Source organism: Pelophylax lessonae (genome assembly GCF_965119305.1).
Source record: "Pelophylax lessonae genome assembly, chromosome: 4".
Classification (NCBI taxonomy): Eukaryota; Metazoa; Chordata; class Amphibia; order Anura; family Ranidae; genus Pelophylax; species Pelophylax lessonae.
The window spans coordinates 591689397-591714469 of NC_138771.1; the positions used below are offsets into that span (position 1 = coordinate 591689397).

The 25073-nt window shown below is 43.3% G+C and overlaps 1 protein-coding gene across 1 annotated transcript in view; it reads left to right on the forward strand.

Moving 5' to 3' along the window:
• The first annotated feature begins 3355 nt into the window (after positions 1–3355).
• The window catches only part of LOC309553561 (uncharacterized protein), a 309714-nt gene continuing 287996 nt past the window's right edge, over positions 3356–25073 (forward strand). The window contains exon 1 of the mRNA XM_082254829.1: positions 3356–3640. Within this exon, the coding sequence (XP_082110955.1) occupies positions 3556–3640 (85 nt within the window). The 5' untranslated portion in view covers positions 3356–3555. The remainder of the gene's footprint in view (positions 3641–25073) is intronic.

Sequence of the window (25073 nt, forward strand, 5' to 3'; positions counted from 1 at the left end):
GCGCAAAAAGTAAAAATTCGCACAGGTGATCAAATACCACCAAATTAAAGCGTTAAAAAAATGCTCATTGAGAATTTTTTTGTCAAAGACATGTAGCTAAATACATTTTGGCCAAAATATATGACAAAAATGGAATATATTGGATATTTTTTAACTGTCAAAGTAGAAAAATATTGTTATTTTTTCAAAAAATTCTCATTTTTTTTATTAATATCGCAAAAAATAAAAAGCGCAGAGGTGATCAAATACCACCAAAAGAAAGCTCTGTTTGTGGGAAAAAAGGACGTAAATTTAGTTTGGGTACGAGCAATTGTCAGTTAACCTCCCTGGCGGTATGATTATGTCAGGAATTATGTACCAAAAGCGGTACAATTTTTTTCATGGAAATTTGGCGTTATGTATTATAGGCCTACAATTCTTAGTAATTACTGACTTAAACCTGACCAAAACAAGACTCTAGTAGACATCCCAGATGTGATAAATTTGAAACACAAACGCATGAATTATAATCTAATCAATAATATAATTTATTATATATATTATATATTATATATTATATAATAAAATTATATTATTGATTAGATTATAATTCATGCGTTTGTGTTTCAAATTTATCACATCTGGGATGTCTACTAGAGTCTTGTTTTGGTCAGGTTTAAGTCAGTAATTACTAAGAATTATATATATATGTATATATATATATATATATATATATATATATATATATATATATATATATATATGTATATATATATATATGCATATATATATATATATATATATATATATGTATATAGGTATATATATGTGTGTGTGTGCATATATATATATATATATATATATATATATATATATATACACATATATACACATATATCTATATTAATAAAACCCCAGTGTCTCTGCGTCCGCAGATTCAAGATTCCGTGTGTCCGTGGAAGTGTGCTACTGCGCATGTGCACCACGGACAGCCAGTGGGATTGGGAATGGGGGCGGGCACTGACCTTTTTAGGCTGAGGGAGCTCCTCGGTGTCGGAGGCCGGGTATTGGGAGTCACCCCCGATGATGCTGCGGTGTGAGGGCCGTTGTACTGCCGGTGCTCACGGTGCTGCGGTGTGAGGGCCGATCAGTAGCCACCGTCTAATCCGTATGTGCTGGGGAGGCGGGAGGCGGAGTTCCGAACCGCTGCCTTAGATTTAAAAATGGCGTCACCCGGCGCCACACGTCATTGAGTATACGCTGCCGCTCGAGAAAGCTCGGATACGTTTGGGTATTCCCGGAAATTACCGAGCAGCAGCGTATACGCAATGACGTGTGGCGCCGGGTGGCGCCATTTTGAAATGCAACGGATCGGAACTCCGCCTCCCGCCTCCCCAGCACATACGGATCAGACGGTGGCTACTGAAACAATCGGCAGTACAACGGCCCTCACACCGCAGCATCATCGGGGGTGACCCCCAATACCCGGCCTCCGACACCGAGGAGCTCCCCCAGCCTAAAAAGGTCAGTGCCCGCCCCCAGCACATAGGAATTCAGAACGGCCCTCACACCACACCATTATCGGGGGTGACCCCCCAACACCCAGGAACCGGCCTCCAACACCGAGGAGCTCCCCCATCCTCCCCAGCACATATCAGGAACAGGTAAGTTAGACTCCTCCACTGCTGCACTGCCTGCCATTATGCGGGGGCTGCAGGCATACTACAAGAGATGCAGTGCTGCAGGCATGGTACTCCTGTACCATGCCTGCAGCACTGCATCTCCTGTACCATGCCCGCAGCCCCCGCATTCCCCTGTACCATGCCCGCAGCCCCGCATTCCCCTCTACCATGCCCGCAGCCCCGCATTCCCCTGTACCATGCCCGCAGCCCCCGCATTCCCCTGCACCATGCCCGCAGCCCCCGCATTCCTCTGCACCATGCCCACAGCCCCGCATTCCCCTGCACCATGCCCGCAGCCCCGCATTCCCCTGCACCATGCCCGCAGCCCCGCATTCCCCTGCACCATGCCCGCAGCCCCGCATTCCCCTGTACCATGCCCGCAGCCCCCGCATTCTCCTGTACCATGCCCGCAGCCCCCCGCATTCCCCTGTACCATGCCCGCAGCCCCCCGCATTCCCCTGTACCATGCCCGCAGCCCCGCATTCCCCTCTACCATGCCCGCAGCCCCGAATTCCCCTGTACCATGCCCGCAGCCCCGCATTTCCCCTGTACCATGCCCGCAGCCCCGCATTTTCCTGTACCATGCCCGCAGCCCCCGCATTCCCCTGTACCATGCCCGCAGCCCCCGCATTCCCCTGTACCATGCCCGCAGCTCCCGCATTCCCCTGTACCATGGCCGCAGCCCCCGCATTCCCCTGTACCATGCCCGCAGCCCCCGCATTCCCCTGTACCATGCGCGCAGCCCCCGCATTCCCCTGTACCATGCGCGCAGCCCCCGCTCAGTCAGCCATATGTTCTAGCGCCCGTTAATTTAATGGGCTTAATGTCTAGTATATAATATAAATGTGTTATTTGTTTGTGTTTGGTGCAACGTTTGAATTTCCCTCCCAGTTCCGCTCCCATGCAGGGAACGGAACTAGGAAGTCATCACACCGACGGACGAGCGTCAGGACTCTCGGCTGGCGGTCACAGCAATGAGAGATCATCGCTGGATCGCCAGGAGAAGGTAAGAGACACTGCTGCGCGCTCTGCACATCTATTCCGAGCGTGACTCGGGGATACCGATCCTAGCCTAAAAAATCCACCCCGAGTCACGCTCTGGGATACCGCCAGGGAGGTTAAAGTCGCACAGTGCCGAATCGCAAAAAGTGGCCTGGACGTAAGACAGCAAAATCCTCCGGTGGTAAAGTGGTTAAAGGCTTACTTATAGGTAAAAGTTCTCAAGGTGGGTTTACAACCACTTTAGTTTTTTTATGCTAAACATTCCTTGACCAGTGTACTTCAGCAAGAGAGTGAAGGTTGAAGTCACCAGTGGTAGAACTGGCATTTATAATCTTCCTTAAGAGGGTGACTTTTTAATTTTATCTTTTAGAGGTCCTTCATGTAAAGTATACCTGACTGTTATAAGTTCCAGCTGCAAAAGTGAATTCAGAGATATGGGATAGAGATATGAAGACAATAGAGAGAATTGGGATGAGGTGACGCAAGGAAGGTGACAAGGAAGTGAAGAAGTGTGGTGGAGAGGGGACACAGACGAAGTAGCAGAGAAGGAGGGGTGACGTTGGAGAAGAGGGTGACAGAAGCAATGGGTGGGTGGTGGGTACTGCCAAAAGCTGCAACTGATGAAAAGAACAAGGAAAGAAAGGGAGGAGGGGGTGAGAACGGAGAGAGTGGGAGGGAAGGAAAGACAGAATAGGACACACAGCCAGACAGCACTTACTGGGAGAAAACTGATACCACTGAGACAGAGAACCAAGCCAAAGCCCAGCACTCTTCTCTGTCCCTTCCCCTCCACACACATGGATACATGACGGTGTGACTTTGGATTACAGTCCTATGTCCTGTGTGTGTACAGCTACAACTACCAGACAGAGGCATCCGCACATTCTGCACTATGGCCAGGTGGATTCTACCCTGGGATTGCTGGAAAGTCTCCTTACTTCTTCTGTTCATGCAAGGTTTCCACACAGCCAGAACAGGTACAGTCCCAATGCATGATATTATCTTGGTCTACCTAAATAAAGAATTCTTTGGCATTTAACATATATGGATGGATTTTCTACTGCAGCCAGAATTCTAAATACATTTTATGCTGCAAATGAATCATCATGATGCCGAAAAGACTAACATATTTACAAACATTTACAGGCTGGACGTGACAGTGATTGGTTCAGTTTGGTGGATTTGGGTTAATCTGCATCCCATTAATTTGTATTTAACATATTTTATGCATATCTGAATAGCTGGGCATTGAGAGTACAGTTTCTTACAGGGTTAGGCTCCATGTACACGGGACGTTGTTAAAAGTCCCTTTGAATGCTGGAATTTTTAGGACGTTGGAAACACGCGTTTGTACCCGTGTTTAGCGGGCGTTTGCGGGCGTTTGCCTTTAGAACCGTTCCTAGAGGTCAAAAAAATGATTCCCCTTTAAAATGGAAAAACGCGAACGCTAAACGCGGGTCATCGCGTTCGGTCGCGTTTTTGCGCTTGAAACGCAGAGAAACACACGTTCGAACGCAAATAATTGCGTTCTAAAAAACATCCCTGAACGCAACTGCCTGCAAATGACTGTAAATGACCCGGTGTACATGGACAGATAAGATAACATGGAGCTGCGTTCAGGGGCTTCTGAAAAAAACGCCCAACTGCTCCTAAACGGCCATTTACAACGTCCCGTGTACATGGAGCCTTAGTCCACCAAATACTGATAACTCAGTTATAGAGAGATGTTGGGTTCCATAACCTACTTTTAAAAAGTCCATTGATTACCCAGCTGGAGCCCCTGGTTCTGTATGTTCTCAATGAGTCTTACTTTTGTAGTTCCAGAAAGTGGGGTTTGAACCCTACCATTGAGATTTTCCCCAACTGATCATTAAAGGAAACCTGTCCTGCTTAAAATACATGGACTTGCATTATTATACATTATATGTATTTATGTAGTGCTGACAGTTTATGCAGCAATTTACATACTGTATATTAACAGGGGTCCTTGCTCTCAAGAAGTTCACACTCTAAGGTCCCTATCTCATATGCACACATACATATATTAAGACCAATTTGGAAATTAGCCATTAAACCTAGCAGCATGTATTTGAAGTTTGGAAGGAAACCAACACATACATAAGCTAAGGTGACCAGATTTTTAAAATGAAATCTGGGGACATATATATATTTTTTTTTTTATTGGCAAATGGCACAGGACTGCATAATACACAGAGCGCTGGGCAGAGAACTGCATAATACACAGAGCGCTGGGCAGAGAACTGCATAATACACAGAGCGTTGGGCACAGGACTGCATAATACACAGAGCGCTGGGCACAGGACTGCATAATACACAGAGCGCTGGGTACAGAACTGCATAATGCACAGAGCGCTGGGCACAGGACTGCATAATACACAGAGCGCTGGGTACAGAACTGCATAATGCACAGAGTGCTGGGCACAGGACTGCATAATACACAGAGTGCTGGGCACAGGACTGCATAATACACAGAGCGCTGGGCACAGACTACATACACAGAGCGCTGGGCACAGGACTGCTTAATACACAGAGTGCTGGGCACAGGACTACATAATACACAGAGCGCTGGGTACAAGATTACATAATATACAGGAGGGTTGTTAGGCATAGAGTACTGGGCTCAGAGGTTTGCTATGCACAGAGGACACTCAGTCTCAGCCAGCATGGGATGCTCTGTCTACATTAATCCGGCCCTGAATCCGGGGACAAAACCGGGGACAGACTTGGACCGGGGACAGTGTCCTCAATCCAGGGACTGTCCCTGGAAATCCGGGACATCTGGTCACCTTAACATAAGGGGAATATGCAATCTCCATGCAGCTAGTGCTTTAATTGGGATTCAAACCTAGGACCCCAGTGCTACAAGAATAAAGGGCTAACCACTAAACATTGCTGGCATTCTCCTATAACTACTAGTTGCCTAGCTATCTCTGGCTTTAAAGCTTTTTGAATCACTCACCTGGAGCAAACATGCAAAAATTAAGTTAAAATTCCTGATCTGCATATTAAGTGACCTAGAAAGCAGTTAATCTATTGGATCAGCATGACAGCCAGGCATGTAGCTTTTTCAGAAGGAGAGGTCAGCAATGGGTAGCCTGCATTATTTTATCAGACTTCCTATAAAGCTAATTCCAATAGGGGGAGTTCTATCTCCTTGTAGTGGTGCAGAAATCACTCTACCAGAGTTCCCAAGAGATGTATAACGCTTGGTTCACATATATGGGAATCGGATGTGTTTTAAACCTCATCTAATTTGCATAACATGTGAACCAAACCAAATTTCAATGTAGCCAGTTCACATATATGTGGTTGGTTGTGGTGCAAGTTTTTAAAAAGATCCTGTGCATTTTTCAGTCTGGTTCATGTGCGATTTCAGTGTCAAATTTGCACCTGAATCGCACCTGAACTGCTGAATGGAAACCTGCATTGGACTCTGCACCAAAACCAGACCCGCAATATATTTGAACCTAGTCTAAAGCCCCGTACACACGTACCGATCGTCGACTGAACGATCGGCCATCTTTTGTCCCCGGGCTGTCGTGTCCGCTGAAAAGTGCAAAAGACTGCACACGAATTTTGTCCGCCGACTGCAGAAGTGATGTCATGTGATGGTTAACTTTCCCTGTGTTTTTTCTTTTCTGAGCATGCCCAGTCTTGCAAATCTGCTGTCTGTCGGCCGAATTCTGTACTGACTGGCGAACAATCGGCCGTTCTGGTGTCGGCATACAAAAATTTTAATGCTTGCACGACAGATTCTGTTCGGCCAAAAATGCGCTGTCGGCTGTCGGAAGCATCATACTAACAAGCTGAAAATCAGCCGATCGGTCGTCGGCCGAATCTTTTCGGCCGACAATCTGCACGTGTGTACGGGCCTTAAGGATACTAGGTGGTTCAGCTTGCAGGTAGCATCCAAAACTGGAATATCAGTACAGGGTGGACTTTTTGCATTGAATGTGCAATACATTTACAAGCAAACAAGGCATCATTATCATTAGCTGCAAAGTCAAATGTGTCTTGTCTCCTGACAATTTAGCACACCATACTATTGACAAGTATGAAGCTGAAATGGCAAGTTAGAACCTGTAACTCCACAGATAATATATAATCTATACACATAACCCTCATAACCGGGTTCATTAGGAACTAAAATTGCTCCAAAATTTGCAGAGATTATACAGAATTTTCCATAATATGGAACAAATTGCCCTTATAATAAACTCAGTAAGTATTATGCACATGGCTGCAATATTAAAGATTTTATCAGACACCCATGTCCAAATGTCTACATATTTGTTAATTAACCCATTTCTTACGTTACCATTAAAGTCCTATATAGTCCCTTGGTGTACTTCCAGGGCTCACCTTGACCTGGACCTCCATTTCTGTTGGACCTGGAGGGGCTGAGGTGTCCTGGAAAGACACACTATGGGGTTATTCTTTTGTGCAAACTCAGTAAGTAGAATTAATGCATGCTATTAGTAGAAATTAAATAACAAAATGTGCTTTTAGACATAGTGATGGTTCCTTTATGAGATATCACAAATATATTTTATTTTATATATCTATCACTACATTGAATGTCAAACTTATTAGTTCAATAAATATACAGTACAGAAGAATTTTTGGCAAAGACTAAAGACTAAAACCTGGAACCAGAAAATAAATTTATTTTAAAGGGTTAGCCCATTCAGAACTGAAATTGTGATCATAGGTCAGTGTTTCTCAACCTTTTTTCACTCAATGCACCCTTTAACATTATGGACAGTCTTGAGGCACCCTCCAAAATTATGGACAGTCTTGAGGCGCCCTCTAAAATTATGGACAGTCTTGAGGCACCATCTAAAATTATGGAAAGTCTTGAGGCACCCTCCAAAATTATGGACAGTCTTGAGGCACCCTCTAAAATTATGGACAGTCTTGAGGCACCCTCCAAAATGATGGACAGTCTTGAGGCACCCTCCAAAATTATGGACAGTCTTGAGGCACCCTCCAAAATTATGGACAGTCTTGAGGCACCCTCCAAAATTATGGACAGTCTTGAGGCGCCCTCTAAAATTATGGACAGTCTTGAGGCACCCTCCAAAATTATGGACAGTCTTGAGGCACCCTCTAAAATTATGGACAGTCTTGAGGCACCATCTAAAATTATGGAAAGTCTTGAGGCACCCTCCAAAATTATGGACAGTCTTGAGGCACCCTCTAAAATTATGGACAGTCTTGAGGCACCCTCCAAAATGATGGACAGTCTTGAGGCACCCTCCAAAATTATGGACAGTCTTGAGGCACCCTCCAAAATTATGGACAGTCTTGAGGCACCCTCCAAAATTATGGACAGTCTTGAGGCGCCCTCTAAAATTATGGACAGTCTTGAGGCACCCTCCAAAATTATGGACAGTCTTGAGGCACCATCTAAAATTATGGACAGTCTTGAGGCACCCTCCAAAATTATGGACAGTCTTGAGGCGCCCTCTAATATTATGGACAGTCTTGAGGCACCCTCTAAAATTATGGACAGTCTTGAGGCACCCTCTAAAATTATGGACAGTCTTGAGGCGCCCTCTAAAATTATGGACAGTCTTGAGGCACCCTCCAAAATTATGGACAGTCTTGAGGCGCCCTCTAAAATTATGGACAGTCTTGAGGCAACCTCTAAAATTATGGACAGTCTTGAGGCGCCCTCTAAAATTATGGACAGTCTTGAGGCACCCTCCAAAATTATGGACAGTCTTGAGGCACCCTCTAAAATTATGGACAGTCTTGAGGCACCCTCTAAAATTATGGACAGTCTTGAGGCGCCCTCTAAAATTATGGACAGTCTTGAGGCAATCCTCCTTATCAACTGATGATGTCATTGGTCATTAGGAAGATGGCAGCTAGAAGCTTGTAATGGTGTACAATGAAAACCTATGGCTTTGTGTAACTAAAAGGCAGGCTTTATCCACCCACCAGCCTGTATACAATTTTGATGAACTTTTTAGGCATTTTTCCAAGGCACCCCTGAAGAAACCTCAAGGCACCCCAGGGTGTCTGGGCACCCTGGTTGAAAAAGGCTGTCATAGATAGACACGGGTGGGTTGAATGACCTGCTGGCTTCTATATTTATTAGAATTTCAGGGGTACGTTTCCCCTGCTGTACATGCCACCCCCAGTATCCAGCTCCTCCACCATGTAGTAGTCTACCCTCCTGTTGCAGCAGCAGGCAGCTCATTCATCCCGCTGCAATCTTCATGATGTAGAATCAATCATGCAGTGAGTTTAGAGGGAGCTTGGATTTAGGGTGGAGAAATTTAAACATACATGTCTCTGTAAGCTAGTATGTGAGTCATCCCATTGTAGGGTGAAAGGATCATTCCTTTAATTGGAATTACATATCATGCATTCAGTTTTAGAAGCTGGATGATTTTATAGGTTCTAAAATTCAGTGCCCCCAATGACCTGATCCTCCTAATCTACTGCAATCTAAACAATTATGTTTTGGGTGATCTGTCTTAAATTGAGGTGATAATGCTTTTTTGGGAAAAGAGATGAGGGGGAGGGGGGGGGGGCTACCTCTGACATCAGTGAAATGCCCCTGGTTACAATCCAATTAGTGGACTGCAATATATCATTTTTCTATAAAGGAACCTTTCATGAGGGGGGGGGGGGGGTATGAAGGCTGCTATAGACCAGCTCACCTTCTGAAGATTCAAGTTGAATATCAAACCTTTTGCTTCAATAATTTGAGTCAGTGTCCTGCAAAAATATGCATATAGGGACTTCTGACTTTCCTGGTCTGCCAGGTGGCAGGCATTTTTAGCAGAAAGTTAAAGTGATTGTAAAGTCTCGTTTTTTTTAAATAACAAACACATTATATTTACCTGCTCTGTGTAGTAATTTTGCACAGGGCAGCCCGGATCCTTCTCTTCTCAGGTCCCCCTTTCCTGCTCCTAGCCCCTCCTTCCTGTCGAGTGCCCCCACAGCAAGCAGCTTACTATGGGGGCACCCAAGCTGAGCTGCAGCTCCCTGTGTCCATTCAGACATGGAGCTGCCATTCGGCCCCGCCCCTCTCTTGCTCCTGATTGGCTAACCGACTTTAAATGACAGCAGTGGAAGCCAATGGCGCCGTTGCTGTGTCTCAACCAATCAGGAGGGAGAGTCCCGGATGGCCGAGAGACTTGTGGACATCACTGGATAGAGATGGGGCTCAAGTAAGTATTAGGGGGTGCTGGGGGGCTGCTACGCACAGAAGCAGTGGTGTATTTTGGTTTTGTGCTGCCCTAGGCAAGACTAAAACTGGGCGCCCCCCCCCATCCTATGTGAATTTGCCCCACTCCCTTTTTAACGGATGTGACTCCCTTAAAAATTGAAGGACTAAAAGTGCCAGCATGAACCCCTGAGATCTCCCAAGAGGGGGGGTGGGTGAGGGAGAGAGAGAGGGGGGCGGGTGAGAGGAGATGAGAGGGGGGATGAGAGAGGGGGGGATGAGAGAGAGGGGAGATAAGAGAGGGGGGATGAGAGAGAGGGGGATGAGAGAGAGAGGAGGGGAATGAGAGAGAGAGAGGGGGTTAAGAGAGAGAGAGGGAGGGTGAGAGAGAGAGAGGGATGGTTGAGAGAGACAGGGGGGTGAGAGAGAGAGAGAGAGAGGGTGAGAGAGAGAGGGGGGGTGAGAGAGAGAGGGGGGATGAGAGAGGCGGCTCTAGCAACCAGGAGCCAATAGAGTCTCAGGTGGAGGGGGAGTGGCTTTTTTTGCTGCCCCCTGCAAAGTGCCGCCCTAGGCCTGGGCCTTGTTGGCCTAGGCCAAAATACAGCACTGCACAGAAGGCATTTTATCTTAATGCATAGAATGCAATAAGATAAAAAAAATAAAACTTCTGCCTTTAGAACTCCTTTAAGCCTTGACATTTTTTGTTCATGTCAGATTTGCTGTAATACTTTAGTTAAAATGAATTCAGGTGATAGACATTACAATACAAAACACATGTGGTTCATATACTTGAAAATAGTTGGAACTTCACCTTGAGTTTTTCCATTCAACCCAGCGGGTTAAAAAAACTGTCATCCCCAGTCAGAGCTGCTGTACTAACAATCCAGTGTTAGTACAGCAATCTCCCCTGCTGAGCTGTTGTGTTTTGACAGTGAAATGACCCCCCCCCCCCCCCCCGCCGGAACACTCTGGTCAGCACTCCCAGCCACTGGCTCTGATTGGGAGTCGGTTGGCAGCTGGTTTTCCAGCATGCTTGTCCCACAGAAGCTGGCCAAATGGCTGGCTTTTGTCGGACTGGCTGCTATACACAGGGGCCGACAGTTTTTATTGAATCTGCCGTTTTTGCCTGGCATTCGACTCCCATGTGTACAAGGCTTAATGGGTCATCTTTTTTTGTTCAACCAGGTTGAACGAAAAAATCGGACTCAGTTCCCCTATCCACACACCTGTTGTGGATGGGGGAATCCTCCCCACTGAGCTATTGTATTCTGACAGCAAAGAGACTTCCTTACCATCAGAATACACTGATAAGCATTGCAGGCTCCAGCCTGCAGCACTGCTCAAGCAGGGACAATCTAAAAGGGTGTTTGTACAGAAGTATTTTAAAGAAGAAGTAAAGTCTTGAAAAAAAAAATGTCTTTTTGTTTACCTGCAAAGTAAATGCATAATGTGCTACTATGCAACACATACTAGCACATTATGTGACACTTACCTGCAAACGAAGCCCGCATCGTCCCCGCTGGAGGCCGCATCCATCTTCGCTAGTCTTCCTTCCGGGTCTGCGGACTCTGGCTGTGCTACTGGCCGGAGCCGCGTGACGTCACGCAGAAGCTGCCGGTCACGGCACAGGGCTCTGAAGAAATGGCACGGGCGGCCATTCCTTCAGAGCGCATGCGCCGATGACATCATTAGCTGCATACAATGTAAATATCTCCTAAACGATGCAAGTTTAGGAGATATTTACAGTATCTATAGGTAAGCCTTATCACCTGCTGAACCATCCGAATTTCGATGCATGTATGGTCGGCTTAACATCTCCCTATTTTTTTTCACACCTAGTAGACAGCAGAGAAATAATACTGATACTCTATATCACACCTTTCTTTCAAAACACTTCTACTTGCTTGCCTCTTCCTTATTTCTTACAGGTATTTATACAACACTAATTTACACGATGCATTGTGTACAACCCATTCACAAGCAGCTTACAATCAATGGTCCTTATCTGATATGCATTGCATACATAGTAGGGCCAATTAATTTTCGGTATGGCTTTGGAGTATGGGAAGAAAGCCATGCTAGCACAGGGAGAGTAAAGCCGGCCATAGATGGTTTGAATCTTGGCCAGTTCGAAAGGGACCAGCAGAGATTCAAACCATGTATGGACAGGCTGAATATACACAAGCTGGTCATTCGATCAACTTGGATACAACCAGCCTTTTGGATTTTGCATGCAATTATTGCTACCAGCTATTATAGAGGTAATCACTGTATTCTCCCCGTAGAAATGGCTTCCCTGCCCCCCTGCCAGGAGAACACTATGGGGTTGATTTGCTAAAACTGGAGAGTGCAAAATCTAGTATAGCTAGATCAGGAGCCAATCAGCTTCTAACTTCAGCTTTTTCATTTAAGCCTTGACAAAAAAAACAGGAAGTTAATTGGCTACCATGCACGGCTGCACCAGATTTTGCACGCTCCAGTTTTAGTAAATCAGCCCAAATGGCTCTGCAGGAGGGATTTCCCCATCAATACTGAATGTGTTGATGGTAGAATTGAGCGATTTTCTTTCCTGCAATCCATGGTTGCATGCTCCCTCTATGGCCGGCTTTAGAAAACACCATGCAGATAATGTCCTGCCCAGAATCTGAACCAGGAATACAAGAGTGATAACCACTAAATGACAGTCACACATGTGCAAGTCACAAGCAAGTCTCAAGTCTTAACCTTCAAGTCTCAAGTCTTACCCTTCAAGTCTCAAGCAAGTCCCAAGTTACTGTGGCGAAAAGCAAGCAAGTCAAGTCGAGTCCCAGCTAGAAGTCAAGCAAGTCAAGTCAAAGTCATTTATTTTGGTCAAGTCACAAATCAAGTCAAAATAGTAATCTACCCAAATTTTCACCTTTAAATCAGTTAAAAGTCAGTGGTCAGGAAAGGTTTTGTTTTATTTCAACATTAACAAAACTGCTTAGTGCTTTTTTCTTGGCATATTAAAGAAACACTTTGAATGCCCAAACAGCTCAAAATCCTCCGTCTGGCCATGTTTCAACACCACAGTCACTAAAAACATGTTAAGTATTTCCATTGTTAAACAGCCAGTGTCCTAAAAATCAGAACACACTGAGGTGTTTTAAGTGACTGTGGTGTCAGAAACATAACAGGCACATTCATTTTGCTTTAACACATCTTGAGAAAATGCAAATATTTAATAACTTAAAAAGTAAAGTCATTTCGAGTCATATGTCTCAAGTCAAAGTCAAGTCTCAAGTCATGAATACCAAGTCAAAGTCAAGTCGAGTCTTTTATTCATTTTAGTCAAGCAAGTCTTAAATCCTCAAACTGGTGACTTAAGTCTGACTTAAGTCAAGTCATGTGACTCAAGTCCCCCACCTCTGCTAAATGACTGTGCCGCCCTGTATATATATACAGGTCCTTCTCAAAAAATTAGAATATTGTGATAAAGTTCATTATTTTCTGTAATGTACTGATAAACATTAGACTTTCATATATTTTAGATTCCTTACACATAACTGAAGTAGTGCAAGCCTTTTATTGTTTTAATATTGATGATTTTGGCATGCAGCTCATGAAAAAACAAAATTCCTATCTCAAAAAATTTTCATATCATGAAAAGGTTCTCTAAACGAGCTATTAACCTAATCATCTGAATCAACTAATTAACTCTAAACACCTGCAAAGGATTCCTGAGGCTTTTAAAAACTCCCAGCCTTGTTCATTACTCAAAACCGCAATCATGGGTAAGACTGCCGACCTGACTGCTGTCCAGAAGGCCATCATTGACACCCTCAAGCAAGAGGGTAAGACACAGAAAGAAATTTCTGAACGAATAGGCTGTTCCCAGAGTGCTGTATCAAGGCACCTCAGTGGGAAGTCTGTGGGAAGGAAAAAGTGTGGCAGAAAACGCTGCACAACGAGAAGAGGTGACCCGGACCCTGAGGAAGATTGTGGAGAAGGACCGATTCCAGACCTTGGGGGACCTGCGGAAGCAGTGGACTGAGTCTGGAGTAGAAACATCTAGAGCCACTGTGTACAGGCGTGTGCAGGAAATGGGCTACAGGTGCCGCATTCCCCAGGTCAAGCCACTTTTGAACCAGAAACAGCAGCAGAAGCGCCTGACCTGGGCTACAGAGAAGCAGCACTGGACTGTTGCTCAGTGGTCCAAAGTACTTTTTTCGGATGAAAGCAAATTTTGCATGTCATTCGGAAATCAAGGTGCCAGAGTCTGAAGGAAGACTGGGGAGAGGGAAATGCCAAAATGCCTGAAGTCCAGTGTCAAATACCCACAATCAGTGATGGTCTGGGGTGCCATGTCAGCTGCTGGTGCTGGTCCACTGTGTTTTATCAAGGGCAGGGTCAATGCAGCTAGCTATCAGGAGATTTTGGAGCACTTCATGCTTCCATCTGCTGAAAAGCTTTATGGAGATGAAGATTTCATTTTTCAGCATGACCTGGCACCTGCTCACAGTGCCAAAACCACTGGTAAATGGTTTACTGACCATGGTATTACTGTGCTCAATTGGCCTGCCAACTCTCCTGACCTGAACCCCATAGAGAATCTGTGGGATGTTGTGAAGAGAAAGTTGAGAGACGCAAGACCCAACACTCTGGATGAGCTCAAGGCCGCTTTTTATTGGTCGGATGAAATATGCTAATTTTTTTAGATAGGAATTTTGGTTTTTCATGGGCTGTATGCCAAAATCATCAATATTAAAACAATAAAAGGCTTGCACTACTTCAGTTGTGTGTAATGAATCTAAAATATATGAAAGTCTAATGTTTATCAGTACATTACAGAAAATAATGAACTTTATCACAATATGCTAATTTTTTTAGAAGGACCTATATATATATATATATATATATATATATATATATATATATATATATATATATATATATATATATATATATACGGTATATATGAGCTGCATGTCCCTTTTGTAATATTTACATTTGCATAATTTTCCACAGGACAGCAAAAAACTTTTTTTTGTTTGACAGTTGATACAAGTCGTGAGTGATGGTAAACCAACTTTTACAGAAAATGTACCAGTATGCGTCACTGGGTGTTGCGCTCAAGTACCAGTTTACTCATGGTAGAGTTTTAGAGATATAATGTAATAAGATATATTTAATTGCCATCATCCCTATTATAGGTACCTAGAAAAGGGTTTGGTTCCTCAGGCCAAAGGGAAAGAAAGTGGGATTTTGTAGGCAAATTGAAAATGTAAAATAGATATAAATTTATTAGAAAATTGTGTACATCAAACAAAAATAGAAATTAAGAAAGAAAGCAAGTATGATACATGATCATATAGGTACTGTACAATCAACATTATGAACCAGTTTACTTAAGACTCGGAGTGGTGATTCCCGGTTGTAGAACTGGGGTTTCCGACGCATTTCGGCATTAATGTAATAGCCTTTATCAAGGAAAAATCACCAAACTCTATAAAGTGAAAAAGTGAAGAAAATTGCAAAAAATTAGTGACTGTTGTGCTGAACAAGTATATTACTATATAATAATTACATCGTTTTTTCTGGTTGTGTACCTAAAATGCAGAGGTGATTGTCCCCATAAAAAAGTACCAGTTTACTACATTGATGGGCGCAGACTCTGTCAGTGCTCCTGTTCTGTGCTGGAAAACGCATCAGAAAAAAATGACAAAGACCACCAAGCTGCAATGAACATAAGAAGCTTTTAACAAGTTATGGGCAGTAAACTACGTGAGAGTAAAGGCGGATTAGCTGTTATCTGACATCTGGTAGCATGTGTTTTAAATTCCAGACTGCAAAATGAGACGGTTATATGGCAGAACACTGCGTCCCTACACACCTGCAGATTCCTGCTAGCAGCATAAGAAAAAATACCAAACCACAGCTCTATTTACAGTGGTCTAAAGGTGTTCAATAAACATATGGCAATGTAATGTATATAGAACCTCTTGGGACAATTTTGTAGCATCATTAAGTGGAGCAGCCAAAGTTTTGTAAAATTTGGATTATCAATTGTCAATCTAAATAGGTATTTTTTGTCAGTTCACATGCCAGGTGCCAGCTTTTTGTCAGTTCATGTGCCACCTTCAACTATGACAAGTGACAATGAGCCACAAAAAGTCAAACTATGACATTTTTACCATTCAGTAAAATTTAGCCAAAATAAGAAATGTATAGCAGTCACAGAAACTTTGCTTAAAGAATCAGTCCACCCAAAGGTGATATTTGAGTTACAGGATGAATTTGGCAAACTGAGCCACCTTACAGATTCTTAAACCTCACGGGACCTCAAAAGCTATAAATCTTTTGTTTCTGCTCATGTTGGGGTTTCAGGTGTTCCTGCCTACCTTTGGATGCTCCCACACCCCCTGTTGCATTCTGCATATTATAGAATAAATGAAAAATCCATCAGGGAGCACTGAAGTAAATTATAATGACTATAGCAGATGTGGAGACCAAGAAACTCAATGCAGCAATCTCGGCGCCAGTAGAGTCCCAGAGAGATAGGGAACTATGCGATGGTTTAACTATCCAGCATCTATAAAAAAAAAAAAAAAATGGGTTGACTGGTTTTTTAAAAATATAAAATGAATATTTTTTTTTATATAAATGAGTAATGAGACATTTCTGGGGGTGTTTGTAAAATGGAACATTATTTTACTAGGACACTGGTCAAAGCAGTGGAAACTGCAGTTCAACATTTGGAGGGGGGAGGGGGGGGTTATAACAAATGAGCAGTGTGGCCAGGCAGTAGTGAAGGTAAACAGAACTCTGGGGTGCATCACTAGAGGGATCAGCAGCAGGAGGAAGGAGGTCCTTATTCCTCTATATAGGTCTTTGGTTATCACCAGAAGGATTACCAGCAGGAGGAAGGAGGTCCTGATTCCTCTATATAGGTCTTTGGTTATCAACAGAGGGATCAGCAGCAGGAGGAAGGAGGTCCTTATTCCTCTATATAGGTCTTTGGTTATCACTAGAGGGATCAGCAGCCGGAGGAAGGAGGTCCTTATTCCTCTATATAGGTCTTTGGTTATCACTAGAGGGATCAGCAGCAGGAGGAAGGGGGTCCTTATTCCTCTATATAGGTCTATGGTTATCACCAGAATGATTACCAGCAGGAGGAAGGAGGTCCTGATTCCTCTATATAGGTCTATGGTTATCACCAGAATGATTACCAGCAGGAGGAAGGAGGTCCTTATTCCTCTATATAGGTCTTTGGTTATCACCAGAATGATTACCAGCAGGAGGAAGGAGGTCCTTATTCCTCTATATAGGTCTTTGGTTATCACCAGAATGATTACCAGCAGGAGGAAGGAGGTCCTTATTCCTCTATATAGGTCTTTGGTTATCACTAGAGGGATCAGCAGCAGGAGGAAGGAGGTCCTGATTCCTCTATATAGGTCTTTGGTTATCACCAGGATTACCAGCAGGAGGAAGGAGAACCTGATTCCTCTATATAGGTCTTTGGTTGTCACCAGAATGATTACCAGCAGGAGGAAGGAGGTCCTGATTCCTCTATCTAGGGTCTATGGTTATCACCAGAAGGATTACCAGCAGGAGGAAGGAGGTCTTGATTCTTCAATATAGGTCTTTGGTTATCACTAGAGGGATCAGCAGCAGGAGGAAGGAGGTCCTGATTCCTCTATATAGGTCTTTGGTTATCACCAGAATGATTACCAGCAGGAGGAAGGAGGTCCTGATTCCTCTATATAGGTCTTTGGTTATCACCAGAATGATTACCAGCAGGAGGAAGGAGGTCCTTATTCCTCTATATAGGTCTTTGGTTATCACTAGAGGGATCAGCAGCAGGAGGAAGGAGGTCCTGATTCCTCTATATAGGTCTTTGGTTATCACCAGACGGATTACCAGCAGGAGGAAGGAGGTCCTGATTCCTCTATATAGGTCTATGGTTATCACCAGAATGATTACCAGCAGGAGGAAGGAGGTCCTTATTCCTCTATATAGGTCTTTGGTTATCACCAGAATGATTACCAGCAGGAGGAAGGAGGTCCGTATTCCTCTATATAGGTCTTTGGTTATCACTAGAGGGATCAGCAGCAGGAGGAAGGAGGTCCTGATTCCACTATATAGGTCTTTGGTTATCACCAGGATTACCAGCAGGAGGAAGGAGAACCTGATTCCTCTATATAGGTCTTTGGTTGTCACCAGAATTACCAGCAGGAGGAAGGAGGTCCTGATTCCTCTATATAGGTCTTTGGTTATCACCAGAATGATTACCAGCAGGAGGAAGGAGGTCCTTATTCCTCTATATAGGTCTTTGGTTATCACTAGAGGGATCAGCAGCAGGAGGAAGGAGGTCCTGATTCCTCTATATAGGTCTTTGGTTATCACCAGAAGGATTACCAGCAGGAGGAAGGAGGTCCTGATTCCTCTATATAGGTCTTTGGTTATCACCAGAAGGATTACCAGCAGGAGGAAGGGGGTCCTTATTCCTCTATGTAGGTCTTTGGTTATCATCAGAAGGATTACAAGCAGGGGGAAGACCACACTTAGAAAAGATATTGACAGACAGGATTCTAGAGATGGACAACAAAAATGGTGAAAGGTGTGAAGAATAAGACATATCAGGAAAGACTGCAGTAACTTAATATGTACAGCCTCAAGGGGAAAGGGGGAAATGAAAGAAACGTTTTTATTACATGGGTGTGAATAATATTCAGGAGGGCAATATTTTCAATTCAAAACTGAAATAAAGAACATGGGGACATGACCTCAAACTAGCAGGAGGAAAGTTCAAAACTAACCTTAGAAAGTGTTATGTTAACATATGAGTAGCTGACACTTAAAACGTTGGGGTGCATCTTTACAGGGATCACCAACAGGAGACAGGAGGTCCTCATTCCTTTTTATACTGTAGATCATTAGTTAGACCTCTTTTAGTATACTGTGCCCAGTTGTGGAGGTTTCACTTACAAAAAGAAGTTGTTGAGATAAAACAAATCAAGAGACAGGCAACAAAAATGGTGAAAGGTCTGAGGGATAAAACATATCAGGAGAGACTGCAGGAATTTATACAATCACGAGGAAAGAAGGGAGACATGAGTGAAACATTTTTAAATACGGGAGAAGAATTTTTTATATAAAGCTAAGATCAGAGGCGTAACTAGAACCTTCAGGGCCCTGATGCAAGAAACCATGAAGGGCCCCCCAGACCCCTGGCCGGGGCCCTTACCTTCAAGCCCAGGGCTCTTCCCACTAATCCTGGGGCTCTTTACACTTGTTGCATGGCCTTTTTTTACGGTCCCGCAGCAGGATTCTTTCACAAGTTCTGCAGTGGGCCCCCTTCCTGCAATCGTGTGGGCCCCCTTCCTGCAATCTTGGGGCCTCCCCACAGTGGTGCAATGCCAGGGTCCGGTTGCAAGTGTGACCTTTGCGATCCTGGAAGTTCACCCACTGGTTTGCTACCGGGCCCCCTGGAGCATGGGGCCCGGTAGCGATTGCAACCCCTGCAACCCCTGTAGTTACGCCCCTGGCTAAGATCAGGAACACAGGGACGTGACCTCAGACTAGTAGGAGGAAAGTTCAAAACTAGCCTTAGAAAGTATTATTTTACCGAGAAGGTTGTTGATGCTTGGAACAGACCTCCACCAGAAGTGAGTGTGTCAGTCAACAGTAAGGCTTCATGTACACTGCTACTTTTAAACGACCATTTTTGAGCAGTTGGGCGTTTTTTTCAGAAGCCCCTGAACCCACCTCTATGTTATTTTATCTGTCCATGTACACAGGGTCGTTTACAGTCATTTACAGGCAGTTGAGTTCAGTGTCGTTTTTTGGAAAGCAATTATTTGCATTCAGGATGTTTAGAACGTGTGTTTACCGGCGTTTCAAACGCGACCGAACGCGTTCACCCGCGTTTAGCGCTCGCGTTTTTCCATTTTAAAGGGGAATGATTTTTTGACCTCTAAAAACGGATCTGAGCGCAAACGACCGCCAAACGCCCGCTAAACGTGGCTGCAAACGCGACACAACGGACGTTTTAAACGTCCTTTAAATTCCAGCGTTCAGAGGACTTTTTACAACGTCCCGTGTACATGTAGACTAAGTGAATTTTAACATGCTTGGAACAATTTTAGGAAAAAAAAAGAAAAGCGCCACTCTGAGTGCAGTAAACTCGGTACTTTATTAGCCATATACCATCATGGGTACTCACAAGATAAAAATTGTAAAAACATGATGAATTCTTCAGATGGTCGATAGGTCCAAGGCCTCAGCGAGGGGGGGCTGTTGTGCTCCAGACAAATCCGTGGCTGACTGCAAGAGTCAGCGATATGCGGACCTAGGGGACACCAGCAGCGCCTTCGGCGGCGGACTTCCGGGTTGGGCGTGGAACGTGGGGCGTGATGACGTAGGCGACGCGTTGTCGGAGCATGCGCTCCTTCCTCAGGCCTCTCCTTGGGGCGTCATCACGCCCCACGTTCCACGCCCAACCCGGAAGTCCGCCGCCGAAGGCGCTGCTGGTGTCCCCTAGGTCCGCATATCGCTGACTCTTGCAGTCAGCCACGGATTTGTCTGGAGCACAACAGCCCCCCCTCGCTGAGGCCTTGGACCTATCGACCATCTGAAGAATTCATCATGTTTTTACAATTTTTATCTTGTGAGTACCCATGATGGTATATGGCTAATAAAGTACCGAGTTTACTGCACTCAGAGTGGCGCTTTTCTTTTTTTTCCAGCATCCTGCAAGCTTTTCTTCTACACTTGAGATTAAGCTGCCTTCAGGAGAGCACAGACCGGTTTCATGTATGGACTCCATGGACTCTTTTGTAACATCTTTCAGGTCCGTTTAGTTTTCCTTTGATCATTAGGAGCCCATTGAGGTTACTTTTCAGTCTGGTTGCGCCAGTCCTTTCATGTTTGGAACAATTTTAGACCTGTACTTGAACAAAATAGGGTATAAAAAAAAAGGGGCAGACCTGATGGACTACTTGGTCTTTTTCTGATGTCACTCTTTTTCTGGCTGGGGACCCACGGAGTACACCAACAGATCAGTTCAGCACATTTATGTTAGGTGATAGATCATACAAGAGCAAGGTGTAAAGCTTACATGTGCCCCAGCATCACCACTGGAGTAGGGGTTAGCAGAGAAGACAAGAAGCTGACATCAGTGTCCTGTGGACATAAATGAAAGATTACAGGTCACTGCTGTGCCCTGTGGACATAAATGGAAGGTTAGAGGTCACTGTCACCAGTCCATAGGTTATACAGGGGGCAGTTAGAGGGGAAAGCATTTGTTTGTTCTACATTTCACCCTGCACAAACTTGTTATAACATTTTTGTCAAATTTCTACGATATGTGTGAAGTTTTTTTAAAAAAAAATTATTTGAGCTGCACATTTTTATATAGTTTATAAAAACAGTGGTTAGAAGGCAGCAGGACAGTGTGTGTCTATGGTCATAACAGATCATTCATAATCTTTGATAATATACCTTGGAATTATTTTGGGTATATGGATGAAATACAATTTAGGCTGTCACTATCTCATATTTTAATAGTTTAATATAATAAGGTGTCATCCTGGGATAGAACCCAAAACTTCACCTTTTCAAATCTGTAACTCTAACCACTAAGCTATTACCTTAGTTCAATTTTCTGTGTAGAAAATGAGGCTAATTGTCTGTAACAAAGCTGTATTAGTTTAGATAAGTACATGTTATGATTGATCTGTTATGGCCATAGACATACAAAGTCCTGCTGCCTTCTAACCATTCACAATTCCCTCATGTAGGGGCAACAGTGTAATGTTTCCTATAAATTGGGGTGCAGAACTGTGCTGCCCATTGTGTTCTGATATCTATGGAAGTGAAAAGAACACCAGGCTGTGCCCCCCCCTCCCCTCCTCCCCCATACACACACACACACGCATGGCTCTTTTTAACTTATATTTTTAAATATTTTAAAGATAATATCAATATATTTAAAGTTTATATATATATAATCTAAAAAGTACCTTAGATGATATATATATAATCTAAAAATTACTGTAGATTATATATAAAAAACATCATCTGGGCTAGAACCCACAAACCTCAGCATGATAAGCCTTGTACCCTAACCACTACACTATTGCCTGAATACTGCTGTGTCTGGCACTTTTATAGATCTAAGTCTCTGTAACAGAGCTGTATTAGTCTGGACTAGTAACTGTAATGGTTGATTTGTTATGACCCTAGAGACACACGTTTTCAGCATGGCTCTTTATGACGGAGCAGATGGCAGAGAAGGAAGATGACAGCAAAATGAGGAACCACAGAGCCCAGCACTGCCCTGCTTCCCTATATATACTGTGTGCTGTAACTAGGATAGATTTACAAATCTTACAGAGCAGAAGATATGTACGTCTGCAGAAAGATGATCTGTGGGTGTTACTAGATTATTCCTCATTGGTTCTTAAATCATCCTAATAAAGACTACTGTAGTAATAAATTCAGAATTCTGACTTTAAATCTCAGAATTCTGACTTTTAATCTCAGAATTCTGACATTTCAGAATGTACTTACTGTTGCTTCTATGATTTATATGTGTTATTTATACAATTTGGTTTAATAAAAGGCAGCTTTGGCCATTAAAAACTCCAGTTACGGGGTCTAGTGTTTTACTTGGGTAAAGAAAATAAGGGGGAGTGTTGGTCAGGCAGTTTATAGAGACAAAATCATCTTTTATACCCTAGCCATGCATGCATAGCTGTTCACCATCGTTTAAGGCAGTTTGAGTCTGTTATCTCTTGAATGTGGTAGCCCTAGGTTATGGTGTTTTGAACTTTCCTGGAACAAGGAATGCAAGTGCCCTGTGCTAGTATTTCTGCACAGTAAGGGTAAAACATTTTAGCCTGTGAATTTGGAAGACATGCAATTCAAACTTAATGCAATTTTACACACACACACACATATATATATATATATATATATATATATATACATACACTATATTGTCAAAAGTATTGGAACGCCTGCCTTTACACGAACAACAGCTTTAATGGCATCCCAATCTTAGTCCGTATGTTTCAATTTTGAGTTGGCCCACCCTTTGAAGTTAAAACAGTTTCAACTCTTCTTAGAGCAGAGACTGCAAGCCAAGACTTCTCATCAGACATCAGTGCCTGAGCTCCCAAATGCGCTTCTGGAAGAATGGTCAAACATTCCCATAGACACACTCCTAAACCTTGTGGACAGCCTTCCCAGAAGAGTTGAAGCTGTTATAGCTGTAAAGGTTGGACCAACTCAATACTGAACCATATGGACTAAGACTGGGATGCCATTAAAGATCATGTGTGTGGTAAGGCAGGCGTCCCAATTTTTTTGGTAATATAATGTATATTTATATATATACATATATATATATATATATATATATATATATATATATATATATACAGTGCCTTGGGAAAGTATTCGGCCCCCTTGACCTTTGCAACCTTTTTGCCACATTTCAGGCTTCAAACATAAAGATACAAAACTGTAATTTTTTTGTGAAGAATCAACAACAAGTGGGACACAATCAAGAAGTGGAACGAAATTTATTGGATATTTCAAACTTTTTTTAACAAATAAAAAACTGAAAAATTGGGCGTGCAAAATTATTCAGCCCCCTTAACTTAATACTTTGTAGCGCCACCTTTTGCTGCGATTACAGCTGTAAGTCGCTTGGGGTATGTCTCTATCAGTTTTGCACATCGAGAGACTGACATTTTTGCCCATTCCTCCTTGCAAAACAGCTCGAGCTCAGTGGGGTTGGATGGAGAGCGTTTGTGAACAGCAGTTTTCAGTTCTTTCCACAGATTCTCAATTGGATTCAGGTCTGGACTTTGACTTGGCCATTCTAACACCTGGATATGTTTGTGAACCATTCCATTGTAGATTTTGCTTTATGTTTTGGATCATTGTCTTGTTGGAAGACAAATCTCCGTCCTAGTCTCAGGTCTTTTGCAGACTCCATCAGGTTTTCTTCCAGAATGATCCTGTATTTGGCTCCATCCATCTTCCCATCAATTTTAACCATCTTCCCTGTCCCTGCGGAAGAAAAGCCGGCCCAAACCATGATGCCACCACCATGTTTGACAGTGGGGATGGTGTGTTCAGGGTGATGAGCTGTGTTGCTTTTACGCCAAACATAACGTTTTGCATTGTTGCCAAAAAGTTCGATTTTGGTGTCATCTGACCAGAGCACCTTCTTCCACATGTTTGGTGTGTCTCCCAGGTGGCTTGTGGCAAACTTTAAACGACACTTTTTATGGTTATCTTTAAGAAATGGCTTTCTTCTTGCCACTCTTCCATAAAGGCCAGATTTGTGCAGTATACGACTGATTGTTGTCCTATGGACAGAGTCTCCCACCTCAGCTGTAGATCTCTGCAGTTCATCCAGAGTGATCATGGGCCTCTTGGCTGCATCTCTGATCAGTCTTCTCCTTGTATGAGCTGAAAGTTTAGAGGGACGGCCAGGTCTTCGTAGATTTGCAGTGGTCTGATACTCCTTCCATTTCAATAATATCGCTTGCACAGTGCTCCTTGGGATGTTTAAAGCTTGGGAAATCTTTTTGTATCCAAATCCGGCTTTAAACTTCTCCACAACAGTATCTCGGACCTGCCTGGTGTGTTCCTTGTTCTTCATGATGCTCTCTGCACTTTAAATGGACCTCTAAGACTATCACAGTGCAGGTGCATTTATGCAGAGACTTGATTACACACAGGTGGATTCTATTTATCATCATTAGTCATTTAGGTCAACATTGGATCATTCAGAGATCCTCACTGAACTTCTGGAGAGAGTTTGCTGCACTGAAAGAAAAGGGGCTGAATAATTTTGCACGCCCAATTTTTCAGTTTTTTATTTGTTAACAAAGTTTGAAATATCCAATAAATTTCGTTCTACTTCATAATTGTGTCCCACTTGTTGTTGATTCTTCACAAAAAATTACAGTTTTATATCTTTATGTTTGAAGCCTGAAATGTGGCAAAAGGTCGCAAAGTTCAAGGGGGCCGAATACTTTCGCAAGGCACTGTATATATATATATATATATATATATATAGAGAGAGAGAGAGAGAGAGAATTATTTATATTTTATATTTCTTAGAGGATTAAAATGTAATTCAAGTAGGACAAGAGAAGGACAATCAAAGTTTCAGGTGCCCATTCTCAAGTTCAAATGTGTGTTTTAGGCAGAGGTGCCCGAAACCA